This window comes from Macaca thibetana, chromosome 1, assembly GCF_024542745.1.
Source record: "Macaca thibetana thibetana isolate TM-01 chromosome 1, ASM2454274v1, whole genome shotgun sequence".
Taxonomy (NCBI): Eukaryota; Metazoa; Chordata; class Mammalia; order Primates; family Cercopithecidae; genus Macaca; species Macaca thibetana.
In genome coordinates this window covers 191,615,962-191,631,713 of record NC_065578.1, presented here as the reverse complement: position 1 = coordinate 191,631,713, position 15,752 = coordinate 191,615,962, and the positions used below count along the sequence as shown (strand labels likewise).

At 36.4% G+C, this 15,752-nt stretch overlaps 1 protein-coding gene across 9 annotated transcripts in view; it reads left to right on the top strand.

The window, feature by feature from the left end:
* The window catches only part of PRRC2C (proline rich coiled-coil 2C), a 103,837-nt gene that overhangs the window by 75,151 nt on the left and 12,934 nt on the right, over positions 1-15,752 (top strand). For 8 of the 9 annotated variants that reach the window (XM_050767641.1, XM_050767619.1, XM_050767631.1 and 5 more), the window contains exons 21-26: positions 2,035-2,223; positions 2,394-2,645; positions 4,354-4,446; positions 7,439-7,540; positions 11,150-11,351; positions 13,939-14,142. In XM_050767641.1, the coding sequence (XP_050623598.1) occupies positions 2,035-2,223; positions 2,394-2,645; positions 4,354-4,446; positions 7,439-7,540; positions 11,150-11,351; positions 13,939-14,142 (1,042 nt within the window). The remainder of the gene's footprint in view (positions 1-2,034; positions 2,224-2,393; positions 2,646-4,353; positions 4,447-7,438; positions 7,541-11,149; positions 11,352-13,938; positions 14,143-15,752) is intronic. The other variant, XM_050767651.1, reaches the window with a different exon arrangement.

The following is a 15,752-nucleotide window of genomic DNA, read 5'->3' as shown; positions in this document are numbered from 1 at the left end:
TAAAGTTATCAATGTTAGTTACACCAACTAGCCTTACAAAGACTTGATATTATAATATTGTCTAAACTTTTATCATTCTTCGTATTATGTATTTTTCATAAACACTTTCATTTCAAAGGATATAACATTCTCTAATAGTCATTAACTTGACAGTTATTTTTCTGTTTTTCTACTCATTTAAATATGTACAAGTTCTTAACATTTTTGTACATACAGTTAATAACCTTCACAATCTACTTACTGCATCATTTTCTTTTCTAATACTAACTGTACACTTAAGCTTAACTGACTGTAGAATTTCAACATTGACTAAAGCAAAGAAATTTTTATTCTAATTTACGTCAGTATTTTCCAATACATTCATGCGTTGCTTAACAACAGAGATATATCCTGAGAAATGGGTCATTGTGTGAACATCAGAGTCTACTTACACAAACCTGGATGGTATAGCCTATGGCTCCTAGGCTACAAACCTATACAGCTTATTACTATACTGAATATTGTAGGCAGTTGTAACACAATGGTAAGTATTTGTATTTCTAAGCATAGAAAAAGGTACAGTAAAAATATGATATTATAATCTTATGGAACCACCCTTGTATATGTGGTCCATCGTTAGCTAAACATCATCATTATATGGCACATGACTGTATTTGAAGGTGACTATTTAGATATTAAAAATAAATCTGAATTACATGCCTTGTTCATACTCTTGACATTATATCCTGGTAGATATAACATTAACCTTATGTAGTAATTGACCATGCTAGGTTTGGGAATGCCAAAATTGACATGGAGTAGTGATTCAATTATTAAAAGAAGCTTTAGTTGAATTTTGACACTAGTTTTTTTTTTTTTTTTTTTTTTGGTCTTTTCATGAAAAGATTAATTGTAGCAAAGCCCTAGGTCACCTAACCTCCTGCTTGTCTGTCTTCTACAACTGTTCCCCATACCTGCTATGCTTCAGCCTCACTGACCTTTTTTTGTTCTTGATGTTTACCCTAGGTATGTGGTCTCCCTAAACTCATTCCACTGATCTTGTCTTCTCATTCAATGTCAGTGTGTCCTCCTCAGGGGCTTTCTGTGTCTACCAGTCTAGTAGCTGGTCTCTTAACCCTTTTTGCATATTGCTTATCTGACTTTTCAGTTCTTTATTTGCTTTCCCTGCTAGAATGCAAATTGTGCAGTTAGACTGATTAGCACATCTGATTAGCACAAAGAAGGTGCTCAACAAATTAGCTGGGGTTTTTTTGTTTGTTTGTTTGTTTGTTTGTTTTTGAGACGGGTCTCGCTTTGTCGCCCAGGCTGAAGTGCAGTGGCACAACCTAGACTCACTGCAACTTGCGCCTCCTGGGTTCAGGTGATTCTCCTGCATCAGCCTCCTGAGTAGCTGCGATTACAGGCACATGCCACCACACCTAGCTAATTTTTGTGTTTAGTAGATACAGAGTTTCACCATGTTGGTCAGGCTGCTCTCAAACTCCTGATCTCATGATCCGCCCACCTTGGCCTCGAAAAGTGCTAGGATTGCAGGTGTGAGCCACCATGCCCGGCCCAAATTAACTGTTTAATTGGTGGATTGATTGCTTAGATGTGTGCTCTACGTTACCAGTCGCAAAGTTTGTATTATATTTCTTAAATTTCATTTTCAAAGCAGACTTCTGAGAAGCAGGTGACACTCAACTACTGTCTTTTATTTCCAGTTCATTCATCTGTTTGTTGGTAGTGGTGTCTTTGTGTGTTACTTTTACGATTGTTTTAAATGAGGAAACAGCTTGAAGCTGTGCTTTGCCCATGATCACACTCAGGAGAGCCAGGACTTTAAAAACTTCAGTCTTATGCGAGTTTCATTTTTCAGTTGTTCAGATAAACAACAGTTAAGAGAAAATTCTCCTAAAATATAATTAACGTCAGTCTCAGTTAATATGTAGATTGCCTTAAACCTTCTATTGTACTTAAACTATATAGTACTTCATAAATCAGTCACATCTGAACTATGCTTTGCAAGCAAGTTTTAAAATATTCTTTTACTAGGGAACGAAGAATGGTCAAGAAAGTGGACTTGAAATTGGAGCTGATACAATTCAGTTTGGTGCTCCAGCTTCAAATGGAAATGAAAATGAAGTTGTTCCTGTGCTTTCGGAAAAATCTGCTGACAAGATACCTGAACCTAAAGAACAGCGGCAGAAGCAGCCACGGGCAGGACCTATCAAAGCCCAGAAGGTAAATATACTTTATAATCCAGATAAAATTTTATGAAGGCCAATAACATGAAGAGCAAATAATAGTTTTAAAATTGAACTTAGTTTTAATGAATATCTTTGATCATGATGCAATGATGAAAGATATTCATTTATCATAAACATAGTTTTATCATAAACATTTGACTTTAGCTTCCAGATTTGAGTCCAGTAGAAAACAAAGAACATAAACCTGGTCCCATTGGAAAGGAACGTTCATTAAAAAATAGAAAAGTAAAAGATGCCCAACAGGTGGAGCCAGAAGGACAAGAGAAACCAAGCCCAGCTACAGTCAGAAGCACAGATCCTGTCACGACAAAGGAAACTAAAGCAGTCTCAGAAATGTCTGCTGAAATAGGAACAATGATCTCGGTATCATCTGCAGAATATGGTACTAACGCAAAGGTAAGCCACATGTAGGGATTTCCAGTTCAGTAGATGCAAACCATGTCTAAAATGAATGAGAAGAACAGCAACAGTCTGCTTTTTTTTTTTCCTGCTGAGGCATATAACTCTAGAGGTTATTTCTACAAAGAAGATTTTATTTCCTAGTATGCATATGTAATCTAAAGAAATTCTTTATAGCAAATTATATTTCTTTTTGAGGAAACTTACTCTAAATTCTGGACTATTTGAGTAGTTTAAAGTGAAAAACATCTACACAAAATCGGAATACTTTGAAAGATGGCTCTATATCACTTTTAATATAAATAGAATTACTGTGGAACTTTATCTTGCCCACTGGTGACATTCTAAAGTCAGGAAGTAAGGCAGACTTTTAGTAACTCCAGTATAGTCAGTTTTCTTTCACAGTTGGAACAGATAACTGTTTCTTTGGTTGAGCACTAGAGGCTGTTAACTCACATTTAGGAACCACATTGAATGAAACATGTATCTAAAAATACTCATTAAGACAAGATATGTTGATTAACTATGGGAACTGACACTTGTGGGAATAGCAAACCTATCTGCCATTTTATGTTGACTCTGGGACATAAACTCACTGAGAAAAAAGTTACATGCAATTTTTTATATTATCTGAATATTATTCTCTTTTTAATTGCCATACAACTGAAATCATATAAATAATAGCTTATGTTGGCCGGGCACGGTGGCTCAAGCCTGTAATCCCAGCACTTTGGGAGGCCGAGGCGGGCGGATCACAAGGTCAGGAGATCGAGACCACAGTGAAACCCCGTCTCTACTAAAAATACAAAAAAATTAGCCGGGCGCGGTGGCGGGCGCCTGTAGTCCCAGCTACTCAGGAGGCTGAGGCAGGAGAATGGCGGGAACCCGGGAGGCGGAGCTTGCAGTGAGCCGAGATCGTGCCACTGCACTCCAGCCTGGGCAACAGCGTGAGACTCCGTCTCAAAAAAAAAATAAAAATAAAAATAAAAAATAATAGCTTATGTGGTCCTACTCTGCCATATTTCAAAATGAGATTTGTGACAGGAAATAAGGCGTATACCCTAAAACCTAAGTAATTGCAACAACTAAGATCTTAGTAATTGATAGTGAGCTATAGAATGAACATGGGTAATAACCCACAGAAATAAATATTTGGTACTATTGACAGAGTCTCCTAGTACTAAATGTACAAGAATGCAGCAGTAGTTGAAATGCTGTCATTTTGGTGGTGAGTCTGTGTCATATTATTCCATTGTTAGTTAATTAATTGAATGAGTTGTGTCTTAAAGTCTGCTGTCTTCTCCTGCTTTCTTCCAGAACAACTTTACAACTATTAGGCTATCATTAGAAAGTGAGCAATTTGGCCAGGTGTGGTGGCTCATGCTAGTAATCTCTGCACTTTGGTGGACTGAGGCAGGCAGATCACTTGAGACCAGGAGTTCGAGACCAGCCTGGCCAACATGGCAAAACCCCATCTCTACTAAAAATACAAAAATTAAGTAGGCATGGTGGCTCATTCCTGTAATCCCAGCTACTTCAGTGACTGAGGCACGAGAATCACTTGAGCCTGGAAGGCAGAAGTTGGAGTGAGCTGAGATCATGCCACTGCACTCCAGCCCGCATGATAGCGAGACTCAAAAAAAAAAAAAAGTGAGCAATTAATTCAGTTTAAAATGTATTTTCTTTTTCTGTTACTACTTCACAGGAGTCTGTAACAGACTATACTACACCCTCTTCTTCTCTGCCTAACACTGTGGCTACTAATAACACAAAGATGGAGGATACTTTGGTTAATAATGTAAGTAATCAGTTTGAGATGTGGCAAGTTTGGATTGGAACCTGGCTATTACTATCTAGTACATTATTTCATGTTTTATTTACTGTAGCGATCAATATTTAGCTCAGGGAAAGAGTTGGTAGTAAATCTGTTTTTAGGAGCGCTGTAATATAATTAGTAAAAGTAATCAAAGCTGAGTTTTTTTATTTTTCCTTTGAAAGCATCTGCTTTCCATTTAAGATGAAGGTTTGGGGTGTGCGGGCTTGGTTTCATATAAATACTAATCTTATTAACCTGGTATTGGTAAGAAGTTGTTTTAGCTCTCACATTTTACAAATTCAACATGAATGGTTGGTGATTTTGTTTTCTTATATAAAACCTTTTTATAATTAAGTGAAACTTAACTTATTTGAGATGACTAAAATTAGAATTAAAAGACAACTATAGAATTCCCAAAGAATCAAGTATGTCTTTAAAAAAGAAAAAATACCAATGTGTTAACAACATTCCTTTTGTGTAGATTGAGCTATAATGTGTTATATACATAAGTACACCAAACACTCTGAGATGCTCTAATATAAGGTGATGTTAAGTCATGTTGTAACTTAGGACCTAGTTTTCTAGAGCAACCATGTTACTAATATAGTTGAAAGTTGTGTTTAAAAGTCTGTACAGTTCATCATTTTGCTTAGTTCACTTACTGACAGATGAAAAATTGTTAGCCCAGAAACATTAGGTAGCTTGCCATAGTTGTACAGTGTCATTTATTTAGAAGAACATTTTAAAAGTTATTTGCATGGTCCTTATTTTGGAGAGCAGGTGTGATGGAAATTTGGTTAGTGCTCTCTGTTTTAAATATAACCTTCTATAATAAGCAAAGGGTATCAGACTAAAATGTTGATCATCATTTTTAAAAATCTTTTACAGATAACTATTTAAAGGTCTGTCACAAAGAGCTTTAACTATCACTTTGAGTACAAAAATCTTTATTATCTTCTTTCTTTTTTTCTATGCTTTCTATTCTTCCCTCTAGCATCAAGTATATGGAATTTTAGAAAGGTGAGCTGCATTAGGGGTCACTTGATCCAATTTTTGTAGTTCAGCTGAAGGACTGTACTAAATATGTAGCTGAGAAAAGGAATAGAAAGGAGTGAGTCACACATTTTTTCTTGGTGTTGAGAGCTCTCTAGGAGCTGATTATTGTGATTTGTTCAACTTTCCTCCCCACTCCACCCACCCCCCACTTTTTAAAATGAGAGTGGTTTAAATATATATGTATATATATTTTTTTTTTCTTTTTTTAACTCCTTATACCTCCTGTGAAAAATAATGGAAGACTTGGGAAGGAAGAAAAGACTTCCTTTCAGTTTAAGCAGTTTAAGTGCTGTGCTATCACTGTCTAGATTATGAAATATTCAATCAGTAAAATCTCAATAAAGTTTAATTATACTTTGTGTCTTTTCTCATTTTTAAAAATATATAGAATATTTCTACGATATTGGTTTTTAAAGTATATGATGCTTTTTGCCAGACTACCCTCTGAAAATGATTTATAAAATATGAATAAGGAAGAAAAAATTATTATTCTCAGAACCCTTAAAATTCACTGAAAATATCCAGATGAGCATTTTGATGGTTTCTGTGTGATCTATAAGGCTAATTAATTGAGCGACTTCTATACTGATAACTAGTGGAGGCAAGAGACCTAGTCTCATATATAGGTGAATAGTCTGCATGCAATTGTTAGCAGTGTAGCCAGTGTATATTTGAACACAGAAAGATCAGTTTGGGTCAGGGAGCATTATAAATGGCCATCAGTTTCAAAGGATTTCACAGTGTTGCTTACTTGTGCCAAGTGTGTTGGTGATTCTGAACTCAATGTCGAGTTAAAAACAAATGTCCTACATGGGAAAAAATTTAGGACCTCTTGAGATGTCCTTTTTTCTTTCACTTATCTGTTTGGGGGTTCCATTTTGTACATAGAACTTTTGTCTTTTTAAATTATACTTGAAAATGGCTTATTTCTCTTATTGGGGCTTAATACACTTTTTTTATGGTCTTAACTGATACATGTTGGTTAGTAGTATTAATAGTATAGTCATCTTGTATCTTGAATGCCTTGAAGATTAAATGCAGGTGGCATTTTGGATTATCATAGCACAGCTGCTTTCAACATGTATGAAAGAATCTCCATTAGGTAGTCCATAGTATCACAAAGTAATTACCTTAAAACTCTCAAGCATCCCAGTTATTTTTACTGAACAACTGAATGAACCATCCAAAACGTAATACATAATAAAGTCCCAAGATCCAGAGATAAAGGCAGTGAGTTTCTAATATCTTAGAGTTTCTAACAATATTTGCCATAATTTTATTACTATAGCAGAACAGTTTTATTATAATGAGGTGGTGCTAATAGTCCATACTTTCTTCCCAAGATTACTTTTGTTCTTGAATCTTGTTATAAAAAAGTTTACCGTATTGCAGGAAAGAGATTAATGTTTTATATTTTTGCTGTCATGTTAAATACTTTTGGTTGGAGCCAGTAGATGCCCTATATATGGTGAAGGTTTTATTCCTTAGAGCTTTGCTATGCAGCCTGTAGACCAGCAGCATCAGCATCACCTGGCAACTTGTTTGAAACCCAGCATTTCAGGCCTTAGCATAGACCAATTGAATCAAAATCTGCATTTTATCAGCATCCTCAGGTGATTTATGTACATATTAAAATATGAGAAGCACTGCCTTCTGAGTATACACCTTATATCTGGTGCAGACTCTCTGCCAATTTACGTATGAAAAGACAGATAATAATTTCCCTTCAGAAGTTTTATCTGAGATATCCTTAATTACCAACTACTATAAACACAATGTGACTCTTAAATAATCACATATTTCTGTTAGCTCTGATGAAAATTAAACACTACCCTTAGAACACCTTAGCATTGTCTTTAATGGGGCTGTCATAGTAGACACATAGTTAGATTGTGATATGTGTTGCCTACCTTTTCAGGTGCCCCTGCCCAACACCCTTCCCCTCCCTAAGAGGGAGACTATACAACAGAGCTCCAGCCTAACTTCAGTTCCTCCCACTACTTTCAGCCTCACCTTCAAGGTATGTACAACATCCATCTCTAAGAGTCCTTAATTGTTGCATGCAAGGGTACATAAGTTAACAATATTCGTGTGGTATTTTTACTAGATTGATGTGGTAAGCAACAATACTAAGCTGAGGAATTAGAGTGCTGTCAAATTATACCTTAAAGTTTTATTAGCTTCTGATACCACTAAGTGGTGATGTGATATCCTCATATTTAAAATGAGACCTATTATGCTTGTGAATTTTTTCTTAAAAATATAGGAGAGTATTTTTCCATGTTTGTGTTAAGTTCCTCCCAGATATCTTAATAATTTTTGGATATATGGGTTTGTATACAAAAAATGCAATCTTATAATTTCATGTTTTTATGATTGTGACCAAAATATTAAGTACTGATAATAGTAAGAATGTTGTTTGTCTTCGCTGTAAGTTATGTGTGAATTGAATGAATATTGTATGATTATTTTATGGGAAGATAATTAACACGTATGCTTTATAAATGACATCAGAAGATTTTCAGTTGATGTTTTTTGGATAATTAATAAGAAGGGAAAAGAGATTCAGCACTTTTTGATGTCAAAATGTTTTGGCTTTTTTTAATCTATTGTAATTTTGAGCTATGTTAATGATTTTTTTACAGTTGTGTTGTTTGAGAGTGTTTTAAATCAGTTCATCTTTGGAGTAGTCAGTCGTTTAAAAAAGTGTAAACATGGAATTAAAGGAGGTTTTTTTTAATAAAAAAAATTTTTTTTAATAGAGATGGGGTTTCGCCATATTGCCCAGGTTGGTCTTGAACTCTGGGCTCCAGCAATCCACCTGCCTCAGCCTCCCAAAGTATTGGAATTACAGGTGTGAACCACCACACCTGACCAAGGGAAGATTTTTTTAAGTCTATTTATCTCATTGGTGTCCTTTGTTCATAATCCAGGCAAGTCCTTAATCTCTAATATGGTAGGGCTTCCTGATGTTGCACTGGTTGACAATCTCTTTGATGGTCTTCAGTTGGGATCACAGGAACTTTGTTATTTTACAGTGTGGCCAGTATTCATTTTGGACTCATACTACTTTTGTCCCCTTATCTTCTCCCCTCTCTGCCCAACTTCTTTGTAAGAGGCTTAACAAATGTAAGTTTGAGGTCATAAAATTTTATAAGACAACAGCTTCTGCTTTGTGCCATCCCTGTCTTTGCCCAGTCTTTACTGTTTACTGCCAATTCCTGTTCAGCCTTTTCTGTTGTCTTTTGGCTTGAATGATTGTCTCAATCTGCGTTCCTTATTTAGTCTTACTTATATGGTTTTTGTCATTACACTAGCAAGGTAATAATCTAATTTCACATAAGCAAATATAGTGTCATCTTTAATTATTTTTAAGCCAGTATTGATTTCGTTAGAATACCTATTCAACTTTGCCTTTCACTTATGCTTTTAACATTCCAAGAAGAAATATATACACTGAGAATTAAATTTAAATCAAATTGCATTAGCTTAAAACCTCTGATTTCTTTATTTTTTACTTCCTCTGCCATGTCCTTTTTATTGTAGTAATATATAAAGCATAGAAAAGTTATATTACGTAGTAAATTCTTACTTATTATCAGTGGGTTCATGGAAACTGCAACTTTAAGCAAAACAGTGTACAATGGATCCATAGAATAGCATCATTTGGTTCAGTGCCACTTGTTCTAAAGTTTATGAGAAAAAATATTGATTATACATTGTTGTGCTTAAAGTCACAGTTTCCAAGAACCTATTGACAATGTTAATTTTTTATGGACATCATTGACAGAATATGAAAAAATGAGTATAGTTAACTAATTGTACTTTTAGTTTCACTGAATTTCCAAAAATAAAAACTTTAAATTATCTTTCTGCTTAAGGAATGGAATCAAATCAAACTGTGGCCTGTATACATACATGTGGCCTATATGTTATGTAAGTTTGATTAGCTATAACTTAATTTATATGTTCTTAGTAAAACAAAATTGGCATGAAAGACATTGTACTCTGTCAACTTGCCCTAAACCACAAAATCTCAGATGGTCCAGGTAAATTACGTTATAGCTTACTCCCTAAATTCCCCCAAGACTTTTATTTTAAAATAAAACACATTTGAAATCAACCAGGTGATTTTGAGAAAAAGAAAAGATTTTAGATTTTTCTCAAATATAAAAGTGTTCTATATTTTAAATATCCAATATTTTAAATATCCAATGATAACAATTAGTCTTAAGAAAAGGTTAAATTATGAATAGTGTGTTTTTAAAGGAAGGCAGGGTAAATTATGTACTATTTCTCAAAAACCTTTTTTTTTTTTTTTTTTTTTTGGAGATGGAGCCTCATTCTGTCGCCCAGGCTAGAGTGCAGTGGCACGATCTCAGCTCACTGCAAACTCCGCCTCCTGGGTTCACACAATTCCCCTGCCTCAGCCTCCTGAGTAGCTGGGATTATAGGCGCACACCACCACGCCCAGCTAATTTTTTTTGTATTTTTAGTAGAGACGGGGTTTCATTATGTTGGCCAGATTGGTCTCAAACTCCTGACCTCATGATCCACCCACCTCGGCCTCTCTAAGTGCTGGGATTACAGGCGTGAGCCACCATGCCCAGCCTCTATTTCTCAAAATTCTTATAACCAAAATAAAATTTTAGAAACTGATACTTTAAGGACGCACAAAGTGGTATTAAATATGTAACTTGAAAAAGTTCCTCTCACGTAAGTCATTGCAGCTGGATCTTACAGATTATGTTGGATATATACTGCATCTGAAATTTTAATATTAAAAACATTTATAAAATATCTCAATTTTATGTTCATTAGTGTTTTAGTTATAATATTATAAATATTGGGTTAAATTAAATGTTTTCAAAATAAATATATAATCTCTGTATTTACTTTTTTAAATGTGGCTACTAGAAAATTTAAAATTACATATTTGATCTGCACTTACATATGTATCTGTTGAAAACCACTGAATAGTGCTGCTCTAGATTGAAATAAGGCCATTTTCTGCCCTTTAAGAAATTAGGAGAAGAAAAGACACCTGAAACCAGGGGTCATAAATGCAAATGGTTACATCTGGTAGATGAAATGCTTGAGATCTAGATGTGAAACAAAAGCATTTCTACTGCACCCAAGCCTAAAACCTATCTTGTTACCTTGCCTTTAAGACACTGTGAGCATGAAGCAGCCAACCAAAAGATGCCTGCCATTTGCCATTTAAGAAGCATTGGAGTAAAAAGAAACAATGGAGAGAATGGATATTTACTGGGAAGGGCCTTTCATTATTCACTGGTAGGGATAGGGGCTCATGTTTAAATGATACAGGAGCTGTGACTTTAAAGTACACCGACTTGTTTTCTAAAACCATCAACAAGTTCTCTGTAGAAATATAACTAAGCCCCACTCTCACACTCCCAATTTGAGTAATGGAGCAAAGATAAAGAGGCAAATGGAAAGTCTGAAATCCCTAGGGTCTTAGGGTCTTAGATTTTCTTTAAATATCTTTGTGTGTGTGTGGTTTTTGAAAGATTATATTTGGCACTTAAATACTGATACATGTATATAAGTACGTATTTTGTGTATTAACATCATTTTTTTACTATAAGAAATGTCCATTTTATTGCAGATGGAGTCTGCACGCAAGGCATGGGAGAATTCTCCAAATGTAAGGGAAAAGGGGTCTCCAGTAACTTCCACAGCACCTCCAATTGCAACTGGAGTCAGCAGTAGTGCCAGTGGACCAAGCACTGCCAATTATAATTCGTTCTCAAGTGCATCCATGCCCCAGATTCCTGTTGCCTCAGTCACTCCTACAACATCACTATCAGGTAAAACTTTTTTGTGTACTCTTTCTTTAAATATCTTACATTATTTAACAATTTTTATGGTCTTTTCTTGTTTACCCAGCCCTCCCAAAAAAGTAGTATTCAGTATTCCCACCTCAGCCTCCCAAAGTGCTGGGATTACAGGCATGAGCCACAACGCCTGGCCAGTAATTGCTTTTTTTTTTTTTTTTTTTGAGACGGAGTCTTGCTCTGTCGCCCAGGCTGGAGTGCAGTGGCACAATCTTGGCTCACTGCAAGCTCCGCTTCCCGGGTTCATGCCATTCTCCTGCCTCAGCCTCCCGTGTAGCTGGGACTACAGGCGCCCACCACCGCACCCGGCTAATTTTTTGTATTTTTAGTAGAGACAGGGTTTCACCGTGTTAGCCAGGATGGTCTCGATCTCCTGACCTCGTGATCCGCCCGTCTCGGCTTCCCAAAGTGGTGGGATTACAGGCGTGAGCCACAACGCCTGGCCAGTAATTGCTTTTTAAAGTGTCATTTTCCTCTAAATTTTTCTAGGAAGTTCACCTTTTGATTGTCATTTTTTATGTATATACAACTAACTAGATCAGCTCAAAAATAACAGAGAATCACACCTTTTTTAAATGTTTCACAATCTGTGTCTAATTTGAAGGTGCTATTGGCCTAAACCTGTTGGGATAACATATTTTCTGGTAAAGAGTTAGGGATGGAGAATTTTCAGCCTCTGCTATTTGAGTGATGTAATCCATTGGATTTGGCTTTAGTTTGGTTTGGTTTTTGTTTTATTTTGTTTTTTAGGAGAGTCCGTTGGTGCCCAAAGTTAGAAGGTGCTTTTCTTGTTCTTTTTCCTTAGATTTTCTTAAATTTTCACTATTGCATAATCTTTTCACTGAACTTCATTATTTGGAGGCCTTACAGTTCAAGAAACACGGGTGTTTCCAAAATGCTTGACTCTAGAAAGTACACCCTTTTCCTTTTACCATATGTAGAACCAAGATTCTTCTGTTGAAAAAATTTAATTTCAAGTATTAATTTCTCAGTATTATCTGCTTCCAAAGCAGTAGGAAGCTCTTTTCCAGTGATATAAATTAATTTGACTCGTTCTCATTCAATATTGCTTTTCAGTATTCCAATCCACCGTGCTATTTTTAGTTACCAAAAAGCTGGTCTTAGGGTTATACAAGTTATTTTGATATTGTCTGTAATCAGAAGTATGTATTAACACAAACTCCCGTGATTCTACGCTGCATTAAAATTTTAAATCAAACTGTGTTCCAACTATATCTCTTTTCACTTTAAAACCCTTCCTAGCATTCCTCCACCACTCATTTGACAAGGCATCTTCTCTTACGCTTACTAGACTAGCTTGAGCCCCAGTCTACTTGGAGATGGAGGGGTTAGTGAAGGTGGTGTGAAGGAAACAGGAGAGTGTGGTAGGAAGGTCTGGAAATAATGGTTCCTAGTTCTTTCTTTGGAACCCAACTAACTTGTTTCCCCAGGTCTAGATTTCCTACACTGTGCTTGACTAGGATAATTTTTTAAACAAGGCCCTTGTTGCCTAGTCATCCTACTGGTAGATAATTACTAGAAGGATAGAAGCACTTGAATTTTGGTCCACTCTCAGGTGGAACATCATCTGAAGATAATGATAACTATACATTACTTTTTAATCAAATACCAGTATTGACATTTTGGGCCAGTAATACAGTCATAATAGCTCATTAATCAATAAAACTAATGGACCCTAACACCTAAGTTTTATAATTCTATTTACTTATTAAGTAGTTTATTTCATTTGTTTTAAAGATATTACTATCTACCAGGTGGTTTTGTTTTGTTTTTGTTTGTTTTTTTGGTTGTTTTTGGAGTTGTGTTTTTTGTTTTAAGAGATGATGTCTTGCTCTGTCACTCAGGCTGGAGTGTGGTGACGTCATCACTGTTCACTGCAGCCTCAAACTCCTGGGCTCAAGCAGTCCTTCCATCTCAGCCTCCCGAGTAGCTGGGACCACAGGCACCACCATGCCCAGCTAATTTTTTAATTTTGTGTGAGACAGGATCTTACAGTGTTCCCCAGGCTGGTCTTATACTCCTGCCCTCAACATGGGCCAGTTTTTACAGGAGAGAGAAATCCAGCCTTAAGTATATGTGGCATTTTAGGACCAGTTGAGATCTCTCAAGGCCCATGTATAGTCGTAATTATTTCTAAGGGATAGCACTTTTCCCTTTTGTGTCCTTGTATCTATGGTCATAAGTGAATGAAGCTCTTGATTATGTATCCTATTCTTCTTTGTGATGATTAAAAAACAAGTCGTTTCTGGCCAAACTATAACAGTTATATAGGCTCTCGGCCTCATTTTATGAATTTTGTGTTTTGTTTCTTGTTTTAATTTTCTATTGTTTACTGTTCCATATTTTCTAGTCATATTTGCATTTGGTGATAATTACTCTTTTGTTTTGTAAGCTACCTCATCTACTTTTGGCCTGAAGCAGTATATAAGTACGTGATGGGTAGAAACATTAATTTTGCAGTTTCTGGTTAGTACTGTGAGCAATAGCAACACTTTTAAATTTGTTCTGTTTTCCCTTTTATTTGCTTCCCCAAATATAGGAGCTGGTACATACACTACCTCTTCTTTGAGCACAAAATCTACAACCACATCAGACCCTCCAAATATTTGTAAAGTGAAACCTCAGCAGTTGCAGACAAGCAGCCTGCCTTCTGCAAGTCATTTTTCACAGTTAAGCTGTATGCCTTCCCTTATTGCCCAGCAACAACAGAGTCCACAAGTTTATGTGTCTCAGTCTGCAGCAGGTAATGTTTTTAGGCTTGAATATAAGGAATTTAGAAATTGAAGACTAAAATGCCTATTTTTGTCTCTTCTTAACCTTTCAGCTAAGCATAAGGCTTTTAAAGTACATTGCTGTAAATATTTAAATTCGTGTAATTCTTTTTTTTTTTTTTTTTTTGAGATGATGTCTGGCTCTGTTGCCCAAGCTGAATTGCAGTGGCACAGTCTTGACTCACTGCCACCTCCATCTCCCAGGCTCAAGTGATCCTCTCACCTCAGCCTCTCAAGTAGCTGGGACCACAGGAGCACACCACCATGCCCAGCTAATTTTTTTGTTTGTTTGTTTTGCATTTTTGGTCTAGACAGCGTTTTTTTACCATGTTGTCCAGGCTGGCCTCAAACTCCTGAGCTCAAGTGATCCTCCTTCCTCAGCCTCCCAAAGTGCTGGAATTATAGGCGTGAGCCACCTCTCCCAGCCTAAATTGACGTAATTCTTTTTAAAAGTGTCTTGGAAGATACAAGTGTACATACGTACTGTAGTAACAGTTTCTTACCTAGGAATCTCATATGGATACACTTAACCTATCAGAGGTTAAGTGAGGGTATTCATTGCAGTATTATTTCTAATAATGACAAGTTAAAAACAATATATAGGCTGGACATGGTGGCTCATACCTATAATCCCAGCACTTCAAGAGGCCAAGGCAGAAGGATTGCTTGACCCTAGAAGTTCAGGACCAACCTGAGCAACATAGTGAGACCCCACGTCTACAAAAAAATTTTAAACATTAGCTGGATGTGGTGGCACATGCCTGTAGTTCCCGCTATTTGGGAGGCTGAGGTGAGAGAATCATTTGAGCCAGGTGATAATCATGCCACTGCATTCCAGCCTGGCAGAGTGAGACGCTGTCTCGTCATTATAATATGTGGAGTTCTGCAGAACATACTACTGTATAAAAACAGCAAGTCAACCAGGCACCATGGCTCATGCCTGTAATCCCAGCACTTTGGGAGGCTGAGGCGGGCAGATCACTTGAGGCCAGCAGTTCAAGAGCCACTTGGCCAACATGGTGAAACCACATCTCTACTAAAAATACAAAAATCAGTTGGGCGTGGTGGCACACACCCAGCTGCTCAAGTGGCTGAGGCACAAGAATTACTTGAACCCAGGAGGTGGAGGTTGCAGTGAGCTGGGATCAATCGTGCCACTGCACTTCAGCCTGGGTGACAGAGCGAGACTGTTAAAAAAAAAAAAAAAAAAAACAGCAAGTCACAAAGTAGTATGTACATACATAGAAATGTGTTTAGAATTGATACCAAACTTTTAAAATTAAATGTCAATCCTCTAAATATTTTGCTAGATTCTAGTAGGTAGGTTTAAAATTGGAGTAGAATTGCCAGTTCAATGGGTAGATTCGTTTTCAATTTTAGTAGATTATGTGAAATTTTACCACTGACAAAATCTGAGTATCTATACCCCAATGGCAGTATATAAATTTTTTCTCATGCCTTCACAAGTACTAGTTACCTGTCTACTAGAAGTTTTCCATCTTTTCACGTTTGCCTCTTGTCACGTTTTTAGTTTTTCCATGGCTGTATTAATTTTCAGAGGGTGCACTTAATTTGGAATCTG